The 20230-nt window shown below is 36.4% G+C and overlaps 3 protein-coding genes across 3 annotated transcripts; 1 reads left to right on the forward strand and 2 right to left on the reverse strand.

Moving 5' to 3' along the window:
• Window positions 1-1274: 1274 nt before the first annotated feature.
• ZnT86D (zinc transporter 86D) lies at window positions 1275-3362 on the forward strand. Its single transcript, XM_065216885.1, has 3 exons — window positions 1275-1424; window positions 1634-1946; window positions 2008-3362. The coding sequence occupies exons 2-3, from the start codon at window positions 1766-1768 to the stop codon at window positions 2937-2939; spliced, it is 1113 nt and encodes a 370-aa protein (XP_065072957.1). The 5' UTR covers window positions 1275-1424; window positions 1634-1765; the 3' UTR covers window positions 2940-3362.
• A 514-nt stretch (window positions 3363-3876) lies between these two features.
• Window positions 3877-5162, reverse strand: NANS (N-acetylneuraminic acid synthase). The gene is made up of 2 exons (XM_065216895.1): window positions 5031-5162; window positions 3877-4966 (listed from the first exon to the last, which is right to left on the reverse strand). The coding sequence occupies exons 1-2, from the start codon at window positions 5145-5147 to the stop codon at window positions 3947-3949; spliced, it is 1137 nt and encodes a 378-aa protein (XP_065072967.1). The 5' UTR covers window positions 5148-5162; the 3' UTR covers window positions 3877-3946.
• Window positions 5163-5169: 7 nt separating this feature from the next.
• LOC135697280 (dynein light chain Tctex-type protein 2B-like) lies at window positions 5170-5904 on the reverse strand. Its single transcript, XM_065216907.1, has 2 exons — window positions 5660-5904; window positions 5170-5590 (listed from the first exon to the last, which is right to left on the reverse strand). The coding sequence occupies exons 1-2, from the start codon at window positions 5841-5843 to the stop codon at window positions 5334-5336; spliced, it is 441 nt and encodes a 146-aa protein (XP_065072979.1). The 5' UTR covers window positions 5844-5904; the 3' UTR covers window positions 5170-5333.
• Window positions 5905-20230: the final 14326 nt, after the last annotated feature.

The raw sequence follows: 20230 nt of genomic DNA on the forward strand, positions 1-20230 counted from the left end.
ACGCTAGATATTTCTTAAGTATTTTTAGGTATTTTCAAGTATCTTAGATATCACTAAGAACTTTATTTGTATATGAGGGAAATACCTCGGGAAATACAAAGTTTAGAGTGGGATGCCCCTAGGACATTCGTATATAACGGATAAGCTGGGTATATTTCACCATTTCACGAGAGGCAATGACAACTTGTGCACACTCGGATGAAGTACAGATTCCATTTAACACTTGATTTAACTATAATCTTATACCCCGTACAGACTACACGAAACGAAAATCAATTATTTTATTCATGTGTTTCACTTATACATTTTTGCCAAAGCATCAGCCTTATACATTCTATAAGAAAAACCACATAGGTCCTACAAGAATGCATAAAAGGTATGTGTAACCGCTTATACATTTCATTTGACACATGAGCTTCATTAACTTTTTGCAAGGCGTCTGCTTATTAGTTGACTTATACATTTTATGAATAATCAGCAATAGAAATTTGCCAAAAGGTATAAGGAGATTTCTATCCGTGTATGGCTTATATCATGTAATATAGGCTGTCTTGCAATGAGCACTCATACATCTAGTTTTCACTGGAAATCCTATGTATGAGTGCTCATTGCAAGCCAGCCTATATTACATGATATAAGCCATAGTCTGTCCGGGGCATTATTAACTGCCCCTGCTTAAGAGCTCTGTCAAATGTTTGAAGAGTTGGGTTGTATCACGATTATATTGAATATAAGTGTTTTCTACAAAATAGTATTCATAACTATGGTCCTTGGGCCGTATGAATAAAAAGAGTTCCCTAATAAACGTGTACCATACACTAACGATACCATAGATGGTACGACCGTACCACATAAAGTTAGAATTATATCCCGAATTGGTGGTTACCCGCATAAACAATAACCATAAGAAGCGCCTAACCACCAATTCGGGTTATCATCCCAACTTTATGTGGTATGGTCGCACCATCCATGATATCGTTAGTGTATGGTATCCGTTTATTAGGGTAGGCGCACCTTATGGTTATTGTTTATGCGGGTTGACTTTACTCTCCCGCGCTTTTCTTACGGGAAAAGTAAAGTAAACGCTTTTATTCATATACGACCTTTTGTTTCAGTGTGGGATCTCACTGTGGTGCAAAACCACAGGGCAGTCTAAAAACGCATTCGAGTCCGTGCAGAGGAAAAAAAAAATTAAAAAACGCAACTTTTGACAGCACATCTGCCAGAATCATCTGTCATCGCGGCGTTCGCGAAAAGGTGACGACGAACGAATCATCAACATCAGACTGCCGAAAAGTTTTTGGAAATTTCCATTTTCCTTTGCGAATAATGGAGCTGTTTTTGGTTTAACTAAAAAAATACCGGTTAAATGGAGTCCAAATAGTTGTTAAAGTTTGCGCTACTACGCACTGTGCGACTTTCAGGTAATTTAGAACACTGATTTTCAGTTTTTTTTTTCCGCAAAACGTAGATTCTCTTGATGCGGTATAGATCTTCGTCTGATGGAACACGTATGCAAGAATCGGCGACGACCTAAAAACATGTTTAATTTGTTTATCTTTCGCCAGAGTTCCGCATTGAATTTATAGTTGGTTGATAACGCGATGATGATGGATGTGTCTTATCGTTACAGGTCCGGAACGAGAAACGTGTGATTGAACCGAGTTTTCTTCTTTCCCGCAAATAAAGGATTGGAAAGCGAGATTGAAAAAGATTTTAGGTTCGAGTTAGACACAAGAGACGACTTTAAATAAGCTAATTGAAGATGCTTCCGCTGACACACAAAGACTCCCGTGGCTTCACGTACAAGGTGCGGGAGAAGCTGAACAGCCTAACGAGATTGATCTTTTCCGATCGGAACTCGAGGAATCTGTTGCTGTTTTTGCTGCTCAACTTGAGCTTCGCTTTCGTTGAGTTGATGTATGGAATATGGACCAACAGTTTAGGTGGGTGGAATGCGAAGGAAACCGGTTGATTCAAGTTTTATCGTGCTCCTTTTGTTTTCAGGTCTGATTTCCGACTCATTCCATATGTTCTTTGATTGTACCGGATTACTAGCCGGGTTGGCCGCATCGATCATTACCAAATGGAAAGCCAACGACAAATACTCGTACGGTTATGTCCGAGCGGAAGTGCTGGCCGGTTTCGTCAACAGTTTGTTCCTGTTGTTCATTGCATTTTTCATCATGTCCGAGGCAGTGGAACGTGCGATTGAACCGCCAGAGGTCAAACATGAGCGTTTGTTTGTGGTGTCAGTACTGGGATTGTTAGTCAATCTGGTCGGTATTTATGCATTCCAGCATGGAGGGCATGGTCACAGTCATGGAGGTCACAGTCACGGCGGAGGTGGACATGGGCATTCGCATGGTGGTCACAGCGATACAAATCATCTGTTGGCAAATCATAATAATCATGGACACAGCCACGGCGAGGACAACCATGGACACAGTCATGGCACTGCATCGATCAACATGGAGCAACAGATCGCATCAAACAATTCGCAAATTATGCGTGGAGTCTTCCTGCACATTTTGGCCGATACGCTGGGTTCGGTTGGTGTTATCATTTCGGCAGTTCTGATGCAGCTGTTTGGTTGGATGCGGGCGGATCCAATCTGTAGTATCTTCATTGCACTGATGATTGGCCTGAGTACCCTTTCCTTGATCAAAGAATCGGTAATGGTTCTGATGCAGCGCCAGCCGGTGGGCTTGGATCGCTTACTGTCACAATGCTACCAGAAGGTTACGGGACTGGCAGGCGTCTACAGCGTTCAGGAACCTCACTTTTGGACTCTGTGTAGTGATGTCTATGTAGGAGTTATCAAACTGGAGGTCTCCAAGAACGTCGACCCTCGCTATGTGGTACAGCACACGCGCATGATCTTCGAGGCGATCGGTGTACGGCAAATCAATATCCAGCTCGACTATGCCGCAATGTGATAAGTTAGTTGTGAGAGATAGAGAAACGAGTAAGTATTTTTGTCCGTGTGCGTGTGCGTGCTGGCCCTTCGTTTTTGTTTTTCGAAGGTCTTGTTTCCCGTTAATGATTCTGATTTGTATGAGCGTGTGAGCGAGAAACATTTCTAGCAGATCGCTAAGAAACAAAAAAGAATGCATTTCGAGCCACAGTTGATTGGAACGGAGAAGAACACACATTTATTCTATATTTGAGGTACCTACACTTTTTTGAGTGGCTGTAGAGTGGACAAGGCATCGTAACTATAATAGTAGAAAGCAAGTTTTTTTTTGTCCTGCTAACCCTCAGGTTAGTTTTACTGTTTCTGTCAAACAAGTGTTACAAAGATTAAGGACCTAATTTTATTGTACTTTGTTTCAATAGACAAACAGCAAATATCAGCCGCAGCTAGCCTTCTCGTGTTATGTTGAGTATCCGAACGATTCCTCACAGGATAATAGCAGCATTTCTTGAACAGATGCATTTAAACTAGTTTAGAAATGAAGATAGATTAGGGATTGCTCTCACTGTGTCCCTGTGACTGTTATTATCAATAAATTATGTTTCCACCCGTTAATGGAGAAAATGAAAGGTTTCACAAGATATTTTCATTTTTGGATTTCATGTGAATTTCCCCTTGAAAACCGATTGTCTGAATATGCTTGTTTATCTTTATGAAGCATTTTTAGGATGAATAACTCTGCAGAACATTGCAAACCTCCAATATTCTATTCAGTCAGTTATGCTACAAACAAAAGAAGGTGAACCATGGCATTCGAATTATCGGCATATTCGCTTAGTACTGACTCTTAAAAGAAGAAGTTGATTCTTATATTTTTATATGTTAGAATAGTTATTGTCCCAAAACTAACGAATTGGGCGGGTAGTCTAAGAGTCTCACCACACATTTATGGTTCCGTTGAATGTTGAGTATGCGCATTGCTCTAATTTATTTAATTAAATTTGCGGTTGAAAACACTACAACGTTCCACTATACAGGAACCAGATCTTCCGCCACAATCGGCTCATCCATCCTATGGGGATGGACAACCGTCCTTCCCACAATCCTATCGAACCAGGTCGGCGATAGACCGCGTGGTTCACTGACCTTCACGGCCACGTCAGTCCATTCCAGTGCATGTCCCGCTTCTACGTTGCTACCGAAAACGAGTGATTTCCCCAACTTGCTATGACAAGCAATCTCCGATGTCATCAGCTTCCGATCATCCACGGTAACGGGTTTCAAGGCACGTGCGAGTTCTTCCCGGTTAAAATCATCGTCTTGCAACACTTCGGACAGCATTTTTGGCACGTCGGCACGAGCACATTTGACATTCTCAACCATACGAATGTACTTAACCAATCTACCGAATTCTGCTGGATTGAGGGACGCTTTGTGATCCGTTCCCTTCCAGCCTTTATCCAGCGTGAAATGACGTTCGACTATTCGTGCTCCCAGCAGTATGGAAGCCACCGTGATTTGCAGACCCAACTCGTGCCCAGAGTAGCCGATAAGGAGTTCCGGAAAATGTTCTTTGTACAGCGGAATCAGATTCAGACATGCTTCTTCCGGTGGCGTTGGATAAGCGGAAATACAATGGAGCAGAGCAGTCGAATTTTCACGGAGGATTTGATGAATCTGTTGCACTTGGTTCCACGATTGCATCCCGGTTGAAACGATTAGCGGAATGTTGTCGGCAAGGGCGGCTTGTCTCAGCATGGGCAGATTGTCGGCATCGCCGGAACCGATTTTCACGAACGGTACTTTCAATTGGATGAGTTGTTGAAAAGATATCGGATCCATGGCCGAGGCAGTGAAGAGGATTCCGATTTCAGAGCAAAATTGCTGCAAAGAACGGTAGTCGTCGATCGAGAATTCCAGATACGATTTGTGTTCGCCGTAGGTTGTTCCCCAGGAATGGGGCCCAGTGTATTGCCTTTCCAAGGCTTTTACAGTAAACTTGGCTTGGAGGCAAGATTTCTGAAACTTGACACAATCAACGCCCAGCTCCTGATGGTAAAGATGTTTTCACATTTAGGAAGCATAAAAGTGGAAGTAGGTATATTGATGGTACCTTTGCCTTCAGGATCATCTGCTTGGCGATTTCCAATGATCCTTGATGGTTTTGTCCGATCTCTGCTATGATAAAGACTGGATGCCCGTCGCCAACCAATGTACCCGAAATGTTCATGATCGGTTAATGACTTATTGAATTCCAGTGCTTCTTAATTGGTGCTTTATTCGAAGCTGGTGCCTACACTAATACAATCGATTTCGGTTCTCAAAAGCTAACTTATTCTACATGCAAGCTTAGAAAAGCTACTTATTTAAAGATAAGATCACACACATTAAACGCACTTCATTGATTCAATTGAGCTCAATACAGATACAGTCCGAAAACGGTAACAATACAGAATATGGTGGCATTCTTGAACTCTCCAGACATTTGATTATCACATTCGGCATCCCACCGACATCGGGCGATGTACTTGCAGCCGGCACCGAGTTGCTGACCGAGCACAACCTGGACCACGTGCTTGTATCGTTTCATTTCTAGATCCTTCACCTTCAGGCTGATTTCATCTGCCAGCGTTTTGGTCCAGCGAGCAGCATCCACGGCGGTATAGGATTGTCCTATAATATACGATTTCGTCGAAAGCTTCAGATTGTATTTAACTAATTTAGCTCAATAATTTATCTTACCAGTGAGCGTATCGCTGAGGACCGTATTGATAATCTGCTTGATTTTTTCCGACATGAACGTTTGCTCCAAGGTCGGCCGTATTTGGTACGTGTTGGGCGGTGGCGGTGTCGCTTCGGTCGCCACCTTCGGATCCGGATCCGGACAAGGCCGGTCCACTTTCAGTAGCTGTTCTTGCTGCAGCATTTTCACCTTTGCCTTTTACGCAGGGTGAGATTGATTGCAACCTGTACAACAAAAAATTATTCACAATTTTTCGGATTGTTGATGGTGTCAATTTTAAATTTTTTGTAATTGTTTTCGATTTTGTTTTGCTCCGCCTGTTTCCCGGGTGAGCAAGGTTTTTCAAATGCAAAGGTTTGATGAACTAAAATTTTCGCCGCTTCGGCGACAAACCGACACCTAGGGATGTCGTAAAATTTTATTGTAATCAATAAACGATTAAAGGCCTGTATAGAGATCGAAGCGAAGCGAAAATCTCATATACAAAATACTATACACGCTATTTCAAAACTACCCAAATTTGGGTAGAATCCACCCAGATCCGTCAAAACTGAACCTACCCAAAAATGGGCAAACTGTGTTGGGAGTGACAAGTTGACAAATGAACAACATTGACATCAATCCGATCGACGTTGTCCATTTGTCAACTTGTCACTCCCAACACAGTTTACCCATTTTTGGGTAGGTTCAGTTTTGACGGATCTGGGTGGATTCTACCCAAATTTGGGTAGTTTTGAAATAGCGTGTACATTTTTCACCTGCGCGAAAAATGCAATTGGCAAATATTTCGCTTCGCTTTGAACTGTAAACAGATACGATCCAGCGAAATCTAATGTTGTGGATCGCATCTTTTTCGCTTACGTTTAGTTTTTTTTCGCGCATGCAGCGCTCGCGAAGAGCAGCAGCTAAGCGAAAAGTTGACGTTTCGGGAGAGCGTATCTGTCAGATTTTCACTTCACCGGAGGTGTAAACTGATCGATTTCGTTTCACATGAACTGTAAACTGCGAAAAAAGGAAACTGGAAAATGATCCACACACATTTTTTCACAACCTTTTTCGCTAGCGAAATTTAATGATTTTTCGCGTGCTTCAATTTTCGTTTCGCTTCGATCTGTATACTAGGCTTAATCGGTAAGATATTTTATAATCTATTCATTTGAATATTTTATTTTGCAAGATTCGATTAATCGACCGCCCGAATAAAAATATTTTAAAAATACTATTGATTTAATTGTTACACTACGATAGGAAACAATCAATTAATAATAGACTTCTCTGCTACCGTTAGTATTAGCATGTAGTAGGTACCCTGAAAAATTGCGATAGTAGGTTCGTCACCAAAGTTTTCTAGCCGCTCCACTCCCCCGGTATCTAGCATACATTGGTGTGGAGCCAGAGATTGGAACCTGTCCGGGTGCATTATCGACTTGGCGATAAAGAAGAAGTTCAAGGCAGGATCTAACTCTACGGCACTTATGAGATCCGTCGCGGAACTCCAGAGAACCACACTATCCGTTACTCCCATGGATCTGTTTCCCGTGACGGGGTTGGCATCGGTATCACGGGCCCCCAATTGTCCGTACTTCATCGACTTCCAGACAAGTACACTATATCCTCGGTAGAAGCGGTCTCCGCTTTTATTGCTGCTACCACTCCCTCAAACAAGCCGATAGCCGTATTTACGGACTCCGCAAGTGTAGTTCCATAGAGGTAACTCTAAGACTAGTATGTCCCGAAGAAACGTGCTCAACTTTTTGGCTCAGCTCTGGTACTATCTTCGGTCCCAAGCTAATCGATTCACCCCTCGAAACATAGGAAAATCTAGAGTCGGTGTAATGAGTCACGCCAAGAGAAAAACAGATGAACTCGCATCACGGTCTTCGAAAGATTCCCTTTCTTTTCGCTTGGCAACAGAGAACTTCTACATCAACTTCAAATGACTTCTAGCGAGAAATAGCGGATGTAGTGAATCATTATATCAGTGATTTTGTCAAATTATATTATCAAAAAATAGTAGAAATTTTCATTACTGATCATTATCAAACGTATGCCATGACAATTTAATGTTCACTGCGTGTTTATGATTATTTCTTCAATTATATTTTATATTTTATTGCAATACCTTTCGTCGACCTTTCATAGCACCGTAATGTTTGTTTACTTTGCACGATAGGTAGCCGGTTTGACAGTTCAATAGGTAGACTTGGCTTCACTCTTGGCGTGACTTATTATGCTTATTATACACCGACAATATTACATCATCTTCTTCTTCTTCTTCGCATTTTAATCTTATTGCATATCGCATATTAGCTTATGGCGTGCTCTCAAACTTAGTGCTCTAGATGCACTTCCACAGTTATTAATTGAGAGCTTTCGATGCCTGTACCATTTTTGCATTGATATGATTGTGTGGCAATTCCAATCATACTTCTATGCCCAGGGAAGTCGAGAAATTTTCCAAACCGAACAATTCCTAGACCGGACCGGGAATCGAACCCAGCCGCCTCCAACATGGTCTTGCTTTGTAGCTGCACCCGAGGCTGCGCCTTTACCGACTGAGCTAAGGGAAGCCCCAATGGATGTACATCGTACAACGTTATATTACACAACCGATGGATTGACCTGCCCACACGAATTGCCGGCGAAAAAGTGACGTCATTTGACATTGAGCGACTTGAAGACTGATCGTTCGCCCTTTGTCCGGGATGCGGACGAAGGGCGACTCGCCCCGCTAGAGTAATTTCATCCGCCGGGCGACCAAATGGCGCTCCGGGATGCGGACGAAGGGCGACTCGCCCTGCTAGAGTAATTTCATCCGCCGGGCGACCAAATGGCGCTCCGGGATGCAGACGAAGGGCGACTCGCCCCGTTAGAGTAATTTCATCCGCCGGGCGACCAAATGGCGGATGGAACTTAGCAATTTTTTTGCGTTTTTGTTTTGCGTCGGCTGATTACGCTGACAGCCATTTTACAAATCTCGCACGTCAGTTCGGTCGGGTCGTGTCGGGAAACATTTTATTTTGCCTCCGATGGCCAGTTCCGGGAGTGAGAATCGGTTGGTGCAGCTGAACATTTTGCTGGATAGACGTCAATCGTGTCAAGAGGTAAGATAAATTTTCATAGAAATCTGGATTCCAGCATTCCTGATACGCGTTGAAAATGTGATTTTTTTTAAATGATGGAAATGTGAACTGTAATGTGTTTGTGATTCACAGTGAAATAATGTTTCAAAAATTTTGTTTTTCAGGACATCCGGACATACGTGGACATTGGGAATCCGAAGCGGGATCCCAATACGGCATCCGAAGGAATTCCTTTGGTGGTAAATGAACTGTTTGTGATTTTCGTAAGTGATGCACAGTATGTACAATAATTTTTATTTTGTTTTCTTTTCAAGGACATCCTGCTGGATTACAACATTAGGACATCAGATGCTGGATTCGAATAGAGAATGCGATGCCGGATTCCGATAAGAATCCGATGCCGGAACCCGATTGAGAAGTAAGTTAAAGTTAATGTAAAATTAAGTTAAAGTTATGTGTAGGTAAATTAAACTTATAATACAGCTATGTTAAAATTATATTAAAGTTAACTCAACTGCAACGCATCAACTCATCCGGATTCCTCCAGCGGATCAATTTTGATGTAATTATTTTCCAAAATTGATCCGCTGGAGGAACCCGGCTGAGTTAAGCATCCTTACTGATGCAACGCATGCCGGATCCCGATGTTTATGTTAAAGGTTAAGGTAAAGTTTGTGTTACAAAGTTAAGGAAAAGTTTTATTAAAATTAAGTAAATGTTAAAGTTAAGGTTATTTTTAAGTTACGTTAAAATTAAGTATGTAAAAACTAAAGTTAAGTTAAAATTATGTTAATGTTAAAGTTAAGTTAAAGTTTAGTTAAAGTTAAGTAAAGTTAAAGTTAAGTTAAGTTAAAGTTAAGTTAAAGTTAAGTTAAAGTTAAGTTAAAGTTAAGTTAAAGTTAAGTTAAAGTTAAGTTAAAGTTAAGTTAAAGTTAGGTTAAAGTTAAGTTAAGTTAAATTTAAGTTAAAGTTAAGTTAAAGTTCAGTTAAAGTTAATTATATGTTAAGTTAAAGTTAAGTTAAAATTAAGTTAAAGTTAAGTTGAAGTTGAGTTAAAGTTAAGTTAAAATTAAGTTAAAGTTAAGTTAAAGTTAAGTTAAAGTTAAAGTTAAGTTAAAGTTAAGTTAAAGTTAAGTTAAAGTTGAGTTAAAGTTGAGTTAAATTAAGTTAAAATTAAGTTAAAATTTAAGTTAAAGTTAAGTTAAAGTGAAGTTAAATTTAAGTTAAAGTTAGGTTAAAGTTAAGTTAAAGTTAAGTTAAAATTAAGTTAAAGTTAAGTTAAAGTTAAGTTTAAGTTAAGTTAAGCTAAAGTTAAGTTAAGTTAAAGTTAAGTTAAAGTTAAGTTAAAGTTAAGTTAAAGTTAAGTTAAAGTTAAGTTAAAGATAAGTTAAAGTTAAGTTAAAGTTAAGTAAAAGTTAGGTTAAAGTTAAGTTAAGTTAAAGTTAAGTTAAAGTTAAGTTAAAATTAAGTTAAAGTTAAGTTAAAGTTAAGTTAAAGTTCAGTTAAAGTTAAGTTAAAGTTAAGTTAAAGATAAGTTAAAGTTAAGTTAAAGTTAGGTTAAAGTTAAGTTAAAGTTAAGTTAAAGTTAAGTTAAAGTTAAGTTAAAGTTAAGTTAAAGTTAAGTTAAATTTAAGTTAAAGTTAAGTTAAAGTTAAGTTAAAGTTAAGTTAAATTTAAGTTAAAGTTAAATTAAAGTTAAGTTAAAGTTGAGTTAAAGTTGAGTTAAATTAAGTTAAAATTAAGTTAAAGTTAAGTTAAAGTTAAGTTAAAGTTAAGTTAAAGTTAAGTTAAAGTTAAGTTAAAGATAAGTTAAAGTTAAGTTAAAGTTAAGTAAAAGTTAGGTTAAAGTTAAGTTAAGTTAAAGTTAAGTTAAAGTTAAGTTAAAATTAAGTTAAAGTTAAGTTAAAGTTAAGTTAAAGTTCAGTTAAAGTTAAGTTAAAGTTAAGTTAAAGTTAAGTTAAAGTTCAGTTAAAGTTAAGTTAAATTTAAGTTAAAGATAAGTTAAAGTTAAGTTAAAGTTAGGTTAAAGTTAAGTTAAAGATAAGTTAAAGTTAAGTTAAAGTTAAGTTAAAGTTAAGTTAAATTTAAGTTAAAATTTAAGTTAAAGTTAAGTTAAAGTTAAGTTAAAGTTAAGTTAAGGTTAAGTTAAAGTTGAGTTAAAGTTGAGTTAAATTAAGTTAAAGTTGAGTTAAAGTTGAGTTAAATTAAGTTAAAATTAAGTTAAAATTTAAGTTAAAGTTAAGTTAAAGTTAAGTTAAAGTTAAGTTAAAGTTTAGTTAAAGTTAAGTTAAAGTTAAGTATAAGTTAAGTTAAAATTAAGTTAAAGTTAAGTTAAAGGTAAGTTAAATTTAAGTTAAAGTTAAGTTAAAGTTAAGTTAAAGTTAAGTTTAAATTAAGTTAAAGTTGAGTTAAATTAAGTTAAAATTAAGTTAAAGTTAAGTTAAAGTTAAGTTAAAGTTAAGTTAAAGTTAAGTTAAAGTTAAGTTAAAGTTGAGTTAAAGTTGAGTTAAATTAAGTTAAAATTAAATTAAAGTTATGTTAAAGTTGAGTTAAAGTTGAGTTAAATTAAGTTAAAATTAAGTTAAAGTTAAGTTAAAGTTAAGTTAAAGTTAAGTTAAAGTTGAGTTAAAGTTGAGTTAAATTAAGTTAAAATTAAGTTAAAGTTAAGTTAAAGTTAAGTTAAAGTTAAGTTAAAGTTAAGTTAAAGTTAAGTTAAAGATAAGTTAAAGTTAAGTTAAAGTTAAGTAAAAGTTAGGTTAAAGTTAAGTTAAGTTAGAGTTAAGTTAAAGTTAAGTTAAAATTAAGTTAAAGTTAAGTTAAAGTTAAGTTAAAGTTCAGTTAAAGTTCAGTTAAAGTTAAGTTAAAGTTAAGTTAAAGTTAAGTTAAAGTTAAGTTAAAATTAAGTTAAAGTTAAGTTAAAGTTAAGTTAAAGTTAAGTTTAAATTAAGTTAAAGTTAAATTAAAGTTAAGTTAAAGTTGAGTTAAAGTTGAGTTAAATTAAGTTAAAATTAAGTTAAAGTTAAGTTAAAGTTAAGTTAAAGTTTAGTTAAAGTTAAGTTAAAGTTGAGTTAAAGTTGAGTTAAATTAAGTTAAAATTAAGTTAAAATTTAAGTTAAAATTTAAGTTAAAGTTAAGTTAAAGTTAAGTTAAAGTTAAGTTAAGGTTAAGTTAAAGTTGAGTTAAAGTTGAGTTAAATTAAGTTAAAGTTGAGTTAAAGTTGAGTTAAATTAAGTTAAAATTAAGTTAAAATTTAAGTTAAAGTTAAGTTAAAGTTAAGTTAAAGTTTAGTTAAAGTTAAGTTAAAGTTAAGTATAAGTTAAGTTAAAATTAAGTTAAAGTTAAGTTAAAGGTAAGTTAAATTTAAGTTAAAGTTAAGTTAAAGTTAAGTTAAGGTTAAGTTTAAATTAAGTTAAAGTTGAGTTAAATTAAGTTAAAATTAAGTTAAAGTTAAGTTAAAGTTAAGTTAAAGTTAAGTTAAAGTTAAGTTAAAGTTTAGTTAAAGTTGAGTTAAATTAAGTTAAAATTAAGTTAAAATTTAAGTTAAAGTTAAGTTAAAGTTGAGTTAAATTAAGTTAAAATTAAGTTAAAGTTAAGTTAAAGTTATGTTAAAGTTAAGTTAAAGTTAAGTTAAAGTTGAGTTAAAGTTGAGTTAAATTAAGTTAAAATTAAGTTAAAGTTAAGTTAAAGTTAAGTTAAAGTTAAGTTAAAGTTAAGTTAAATTTAAGTTAAGTTAAAGTTAAGTTAAAGTTAAGTTAAAGTTAAGTTAAAATTAAGTTATAGTTAAATTAAAGTTAAGTTAAAGTTGAGTTAAAGTTGAGTTAAAATAAGTTAAAATTAAGTTAAAGTTAAGTTAAAGTTATGTTAAAGTTAAGTTAAAGTTAAGTTAAAGTTAAGTTAAAGTTGAGTTAAAGTTGAGTTAAATAAAGTTAAAATTATGTTAAAATTTAAGTTAAAGTTAAGTTAAAGTTAAGTTAAAGTTAAGTTTAATTTAAGTTAACGTTATGTTAAAGTTAAAGTTATGTTAAAGTTAAAGTTAATGCTTAAGTTAAGTTAAAGTTCAGTTAATTTTAGGATAGTTATGTTAATTTAATTACATTAAGTTAAAGATATGTTAAGTTAATGTTCGGTTTAAGTTAAAGTTATGTTAATGTTAAAGTTATGTTTAATTTAAGTTAAAATTTAAAGTTAAGTTAAAGTTAAGTTAAAGTTAGGTTAAAGTTATGTTAAAATTTAAGTTATGTTAAAATTAAGTAAAGGTTATGTTAAAGTTTATTTAAAGTTAAGTTAAAATTTAGTTGAAGTTAAGTTAAGTTTAACTTAAGTTTAAGTTAAGTTTAAGTTAAATTATCCCGTAATTTAATAATCGTTTAATAAATGTAGAATAGTGTCTAATGAAACATTATTTCACATAATAATCAAGCGTCTATATACACCTTTATATCATCGCTGTTTAAGGAAGTAATGATGTCTAATTAACGCTGAATAATCAAAAATTTGATCGAATAAGCTCTGTTACAATTTTTGTAAGTCGAAGAAAAGCTTCTCGACATACCTTATTCAACACCAAATACTTCGATGTTGTAGTTGAATAAATTCTCCATATTTGTGTGAACAAAGCCTGAACAGAAGTTAATATTTAAAATAGTACAAGTATTATTAAGCATGAAGTGATATAAAATCGTCAAGAAGTCGTTTCTTCAATAGGCAATTGTTTGTTGGGAAGTAAATGTTAGGTTAAAGTTATGTTAAAATTGATTTTTGGCCTCTATTCGTGAACCAAATTCCAAAAATACCCATATTTATGGACTTTTGAAATTATTTTTCACTTTTCATGAAACTGGAAGCCGCCACATTTGATTTCAAAATGGCATTGGATATCGATTTTCTCTAGACGACAACCTCCAAAAACCTTAAAAAAAATCCCATATTGATTGATATTGGATAGTAATTCCCAATCTCTTCTTGGATCTCGGAATTCAAAATGGCGTCGTATGCCTATTTCCAATCTATAGACGTCACCCGATCCCAAAAATACCCATTTTATAGATAATTGACAGCATTCCCAATTTTTCTTAAACCAGAAGCCGCCATCTTTAATTTCAAAATCTTATCGGATATTGATTAGCGGCCTTCAGTCATTACCCCGATTCTAAAAATACCCATATTTATGGATATTTGGCACTTTTTCTGCAACAGGAATCCTCCACCTTGGATTTCAAAGTAGCGTCGGATATCGATTTCCTATATCTACACGTCACCCCGATTCCAAAAATACCCATATCGATGTCAATGGTATCAACGGTATATTACAATATATCCCATATTTGATTTAAAAATGGCGTCGGATATCGATTTCCAGTTGATTGTAGATTGTAGATTGTAGTAGAGTTGGAAACTTGATCATGTAAACACTACGCATCATTGTCTGGTAGTACGTTAAAAAATGATACAACAATCGTCAAGTTCGCTGTAACGTCACCTAGTGCCTCGTCATCCACGAATTGGCGCCTATGTCAGTAGTCTAATAACTCTTAGCGCGCTGATGGCATGGTTCCAATGCCGCATAGAGAGTTGCTACAATGATATTAGGTTATCTAAGGTCAGTTAACTGACTGGTGGGGAACGGGAGCTTTAGCTATGACTATTATGTATGCATTTCTATAACGTTATCTAACAACAATGGTGTGTACTGTTTACAAAATCATGTTTGTAATTCTAATGTGTTGTATGGTTGAAAGCATTTGAAAAGGTTAGATTTTAATGTTTTGCACATTTGAAAACATCCGAAAACAATAAGTTCTTAGTACAATTGAAAACACCCGAAAATCATTTTGTTTTAATGTCTTGTACATTTGACAACATCAGGGAGCATCTACATTTGAAAACACCCGAAGAACGTTAAATTTTAACGTTTTGTACGTCTAAAATCATCTAAAAAATAAAAATTCGATTAAAATTCTCGACGTCAGAACAACATTTGAATAGCAAAATTTTATTTCACGTTACATCTAAATAGCAATGTTTTCTAATGTTTGATGCCAGGAATATATTTTATTTCGATGCTGATGTAGACATCAAACGTTAGGCAAACGTAAATTTTTATTCGGGTTCCCCCGGGACACCCGGAATATGTCCGGATGTGGCCAAAGTGGTTCTTGTTCTGGTTCTTGTAGTGGTTTGAGTTCCATTGAACCAGAAATTGAATTCTGATGTATTTTGATGAGTCGCATGATGGGTTTGGCCATAATCAGATGTTGGCCTCTTCCCCCGGGACACCCGGAATGTGTCCGGATGTGGCCAAAGTGATTCTAGGAACTAGATTTGAGTTCCATTAAACCAGTCGTTGAATTCTCATGTAATTTGATGTGTCGCATGATGGGTTTGGCCCTAATCAGATGTTGGCCTCTTCCCCCGGGACACCCGGAATATGTCCAGATGTGGCCAAAGTGGTTCTAGGAACTAAATTTTAGTTCCATTGAACCAGAAATTGAATTCTCATGTATTTTGATGTGTCGCATGATTTGTTTGACCCTAATCAGATGTTGGCTTCATCCCCCGGGACACCCGGAATATGTCCGGATGTGGCCAAAGTGGTTCTTGGAATAGATTTGAGTTTCTTTGAACCAGAAATTGAATTCTCATGTATTTTGATGTGTCGCATGATTTGTTTGACCCTAATCAGATGTTGGCCTCATCCCCCGGGACACCCGGAATATGTCCGGATGTGGCCAAAGTGGTTCTTGGAACTAGATTTGAGTTTCATTGAACCAGAAATTGAATTCTCATGGATTTTGATGTGTCGCATGATGGGCTTCACCCTAATCAGATGTTGGCCTCTTCCCCCGGGACACCTGGAATGTGTCCGGATGTGGCCAAAGTGGTTCTTGGAACTAGATATGAGTTCCTTTGAACCAGAAATTGAATTCTCATGTATTTTGATGCGTCGCATGATTTGTTTGACCCTAATCAGATGTTGGCCTCATCCCCCGGGACACCCGGAATATGTCCGGATGTGGCCAAAGTGGTTCTTGGAACTAGATTTGAGTTCCTTTGAACCAGAAATTGAATTCTCATGTATTTTGATGTGTCGCATGATTTGTTTGACCCTAATCAGATGTTTACCTCTTCCCCCGGGACACCCGGAATGTGTCCGGATGTGGCCAAAGTGGTTCTTGGAACTAGATTTGAGTTCCATTGAACCAGAAATTGAATTCTCATGTATTTTGATGTGTCGCATGATGGGTTTGATCCTAATCAGATGTTGGCCTCTTCCCCCGGGACACCCGGAATATGTCCGGATGTGGCCAAAGTGGTTCTTGGAACTAGATTTGAGTTCCATTGAACTAGTCTTTGAATTCTCATGTAATTTGATGTGTCGCATGGTGGGTTTGACCCTAATCAGATGCTGGCTGCATCCCCCGGGACACCCGGAATATGTCCGGATGTGGCCAAAGTGGTTCTTGGAACTAGATATGAGTTCCATTGAACCAGAAACTGAATTCTCATGTAATTTGATGTGTCGCATGATGCGGTTGACTTAGCTTGTAAGATATTATTGTTAGGTTAAGGTCTATTTAATAAAAAAACATATGTTAGTTATAAGAAAATGAAAAATAAAATTTATTGATGAAGTCATGTTTATGCTTCAACTGTTTTCATTTTTATTAATTTAAAACCCATTGAAAAAGAAAATGGTGGTGAACAATCGGGAGCGCGCCGGGGGCGACCATATTTGCAACATTTGGGCGCCTGAGGCGAAACGATACCTGTCAAAAAACTGATCGTTTCGGCCATTTTGTCCGCCCCCAGGCGCCCCAGCGCGCTTCCGGTTGTTCACTACCATTTTTTTTTTCAATGGATTTTAAATTAATAAAAATAAAAACTGTTGAAGCATGAACATGACTTCATCAATAATCTTTATTTATCTTATTCTTATAACTAACATATGTTTTTTTTATGAAATAGATCTTAACCTAACAATAATATCTTACAAACTAACCCCATCATATAACACATCAAAATACACAGGAATTCAAAGACTAGTTCAATGGAACTCAAATCTAGTTCCAAGAACCACTTTGGCCACGTCCGGATACATTCCGGGTGTCCCGGGGGTAGAGGCCAACATCTGATTAGGGTCAAACAAATCATGCGACACATCAAAATACATGAGAATTCAATTTCTGGTTCAATGGAACTCAAATCTAGTTCCAAGAACCACTTTGGCCACATCCGGACATATTCCGGGTGTCCCGGGGGAAGAGGCCAACATCTGATTAGGGTCAAACCCATCATGCGACACATAAAAATACATAAGAATTCAATTTCTGGTTTAATAGAACTCAAATCCAGTTCCAAGAACCACTTTGGCCACATCCCGACATATTCCGGGTGTCCCGGGGGAAGAGGCCAACATCTGATTAGGGTCAAACCCACCATGCGACACATCGAATTACATGAGAATTCAAAGACTAGTTCAATGGAACTCAAATTTAGTTCCTAGAACCACTTTGGCCACATCCGGACATATTCCGGGTGTCCCGGGAGAAGAGGCCAACATCTGATTAGGGTCAAACCCATCATGCGACACATCAAAATACATGAGAATTCAATTTCTGGTTTAATAGAACTCAAATCTAGTTCCAAGAACCACTTTGGCAACATTCCGACATATTCCGGGTGTCCCGGGGGAAGAGGCCAACATCTGATTAGGGTCAAACCCATCATGCGACACATCAAATTACATGAGAATTCATAGACTAGTTCAAAGGAACTCAAATTTAGTTCCAGGAACCACTTTGGCCTAATCCGGACACATTCCGGGTGCCCCGGTGGAAGAAGCCATCATCTGATTAAGGTCAAACCCATCATGCGACACATCAAATTACATGAGAATTTAATTTCTGTTTCAATGGAACTCAAATTTAGTTCCTAGAACCACTTTGGCCACATCCAAATAGACAAATACCAACAATATGGGTATTTTTGGAATCGGGGTGACGTAAAAAGGTTCCTGAGCCATTTTGAAATCGAAGATGGTCGCTTCCGGTTTCAGAAAATAGGGAAATACTGTCAAATATCTATCAAAATGGGTATTTTTTAAATCGGGGTGATGTCTAGAGGAAATTGATATCCGACGTCATTTTGAAATCAAATATGGCTACTTCCAGTTTTAGAAAAATAGGGAAATACGTCAAATACCCATCAATATGGATATTTCTGGAATCAGGGTGACGCCGAGGTCAAGGTTTGAAATGAAAGATAGTGGCTTCCGGTATCAGAAAAAGTGCAAAATACTATAAAATGCCCGTCAATATGGGTATTTTTGGAATTGCAGTGAGGTCTAGAGGTCAAAAATCGATATCCGGCTACATTTTATAATACAAAATGGCCGCTTCCGATTTATGAAATGTGGGAAATATTGTACAATACCCATCAATATGAGTATTTTTTGAATCAGGGACCGAAATCGATAAAAGCCATTTTGAAATCCAAGTTTGTGGCTTCCGGTTTAAGAAAAAGTATCAAATACCCATCATGGGTATTTTCACATCCAACACATTAAACATTTTCGAACAAAATTTTGTTATTGTAATGTTGTTTTGACATCAAGAATTTAAATCGTGTGACATTAGAATCAAACGATTTTGGGATGTTTTTATATGTACAAACAAATTTTTTTCTCGGATGTTTTCAATTGTACCTATAGCTTATAGTTCTCTGATGTTTTCAAATGTATGAAACAGTTCTAACGTACTATGTACTAAACGTTGTTCAGATGTTTTCAAATATGGATGCTTTCTAATGCAGTTGTACAAAATATTAGAATCAGTCATTTTTCAGATGCTTTCAATTGTACCCAAATTTTATTGTTTTCTGAAGTTTTCAACTGTGCAAAACATCAGAATCTAACTTTTTCAAATGCTTTCAACCATACAACACATTAGAATTACAAACATGATTTTGTAAACAGTACACACCATTGTTGTTAGATAACGTTATAGAAATGCATACATAATAGTCATTGCTAAAGCTCCCGTTCCCCACCAGTCAGTTAACTGACCTTAGCTAACCTAATATCATTGTAGCAACTCTCTATGCGGCATTGGAACCATGCCATCAGCGCGCTAAGAGTTATTAGACTACTGACATAGGCGCCAATTCGTGGATGACGAGGCACTAGGTGACGTTACAGCGAGCTTGACGATTGTTGTATCATTTTTGAACGAACTACCAGACAATGATGCCTAGTGTTTACATGATCAAGTTTCCAAATTTACAGGGCCACCCACATTAGATCCGGATCTGACGCAATGCGGTAAAGCGGCAGCTAAATATATTGTCTAACTGTAAAATTTACGTCAATGCAACGCAAGAGGATCTAATGAGGGTTACCCTTAAGGTCTGTGGCAGAGTGAAAACTAGGGGTCGCGTGAAATTTTAGTGAAATACCCCAATCATTTATATACTTTATCAAAACACAAATGCTCCGTCCATGTGTCGAACCACAAAGGAAACTCGTCTGTTGGTGGTGATTGATGACTTCCTTGGTTGCTTTGGTGGTGTCATGCCTTCCTTCGAAAAGAAGCACAGCCATGGGTCCTGGCCATTGAGTTGATGAGTCCAGGTGTTCAGTTGCCTCCCTGGCGTTAGTGGTTGCCACTCGGTTGCAGAACATAGACCGATAGAAAATAAACAAGAAAATAAAGCCGAATTGAAGATTTATCCAAGGATTTTGAAGTAAATATTTAGATGAGCGGTTGAAAAAGGGGAAATAAGTAAAACACAGCTTTTAAAGTCTAATGAGCTAAGACTAGAGAATGCTAGAGAAACTGTGAAGGACTATCAAAGCAAACTATGTACCTAGATCCAAATCTTTTCAGAAAACTTATCAATACGCATAGTTTGAACCGATGAATAAACATCATGCAGACATTGTTGACTTTGAAATGTCTATGAGCCAGGGCCGAACCCAATGACTCCAGGACAGCGGCATAACGGTACAGCGGTAAATGTACATTTTCAGGAAAGTTCGAATAACTGCTAGAACAGGGTAGTTCTATAAACATCAGAAAATTGCGGGATTTAATTTAATTTAAGTTAATAATTATTCTGAAGACCTACTGCTGAACAGAAATTCAAACGATGTCCTTTTGATATTCTTTGAATAGGCCAAATTGATCAGGTATTATTCTGAGAACCTAAAACTGATCAATAATTCAATTGAAACTTTTCGGATATTACTACAAGAGATCATAATAAGCAGGAATTTTTTCGAAGACCTAGAACTGATCAGAAATTCAAATAAAGTAGTTTCGAAAATATTCGAAGTGGTCAGGTGGATAAGGATTAGATATTAAAATCTTGAGATATTCTTCGAAGAGGTCAGGAATTATTCTGAGGACCAACATCTGATCAAAAATCGAATTGAAGTCGTTTGAAAATTGCTTCAGAACGCAGAATAATCTGAAATTGTTTTGAAGATGT

Source organism: Ochlerotatus camptorhynchus, unplaced genomic scaffold (assembly GCF_037179485.1).
Source record: "Ochlerotatus camptorhynchus isolate MF236.1 unplaced genomic scaffold, CSIRO-AGI_Acam_v1.1 ptg000007l, whole genome shotgun sequence".
NCBI lineage: Eukaryota > Metazoa > Arthropoda > Insecta > Diptera > Culicidae > Ochlerotatus > Ochlerotatus camptorhynchus.

Coding starts and splice junctions, on each gene's coding strand:
- ZnT86D (XM_065216885.1), top strand. CDS start 1,766: ATGCTTCCGCTGACACACAAAGACTCCCGTGGCTTCACGTACAAGGTG. Junction 1,947..2,007: donor AATATGGACCAACAGTTTAG/GTGGGTGGAATG, acceptor TTTTGTTTTCAG/GTCTGATTTCCGACTCATTC.
- NANS (XM_065216895.1), bottom strand. CDS start 5,147: ATGAACATTTCGGGTACATTGGTTGGCGACGGGCATCCAGTCTTTATC. Junction 4,967..5,030: donor AGATGATCCTGAAGGCAAAG/GTACCATCAATA, acceptor CTTTACCATCAG/GAGCTGGGCGTTGATTGTGT.
- LOC135697280 (XM_065216907.1), bottom strand. CDS start 5,843: ATGCTGCAGCAAGAACAGCTACTGAAAGTGGACCGGCCTTGTCCGGAT. Junction 5,591..5,659: donor CCTCAGCGATACGCTCACTG/GTAAGATAAATT, acceptor CGTATATTATAG/GACAATCCTATACCGCCGTG.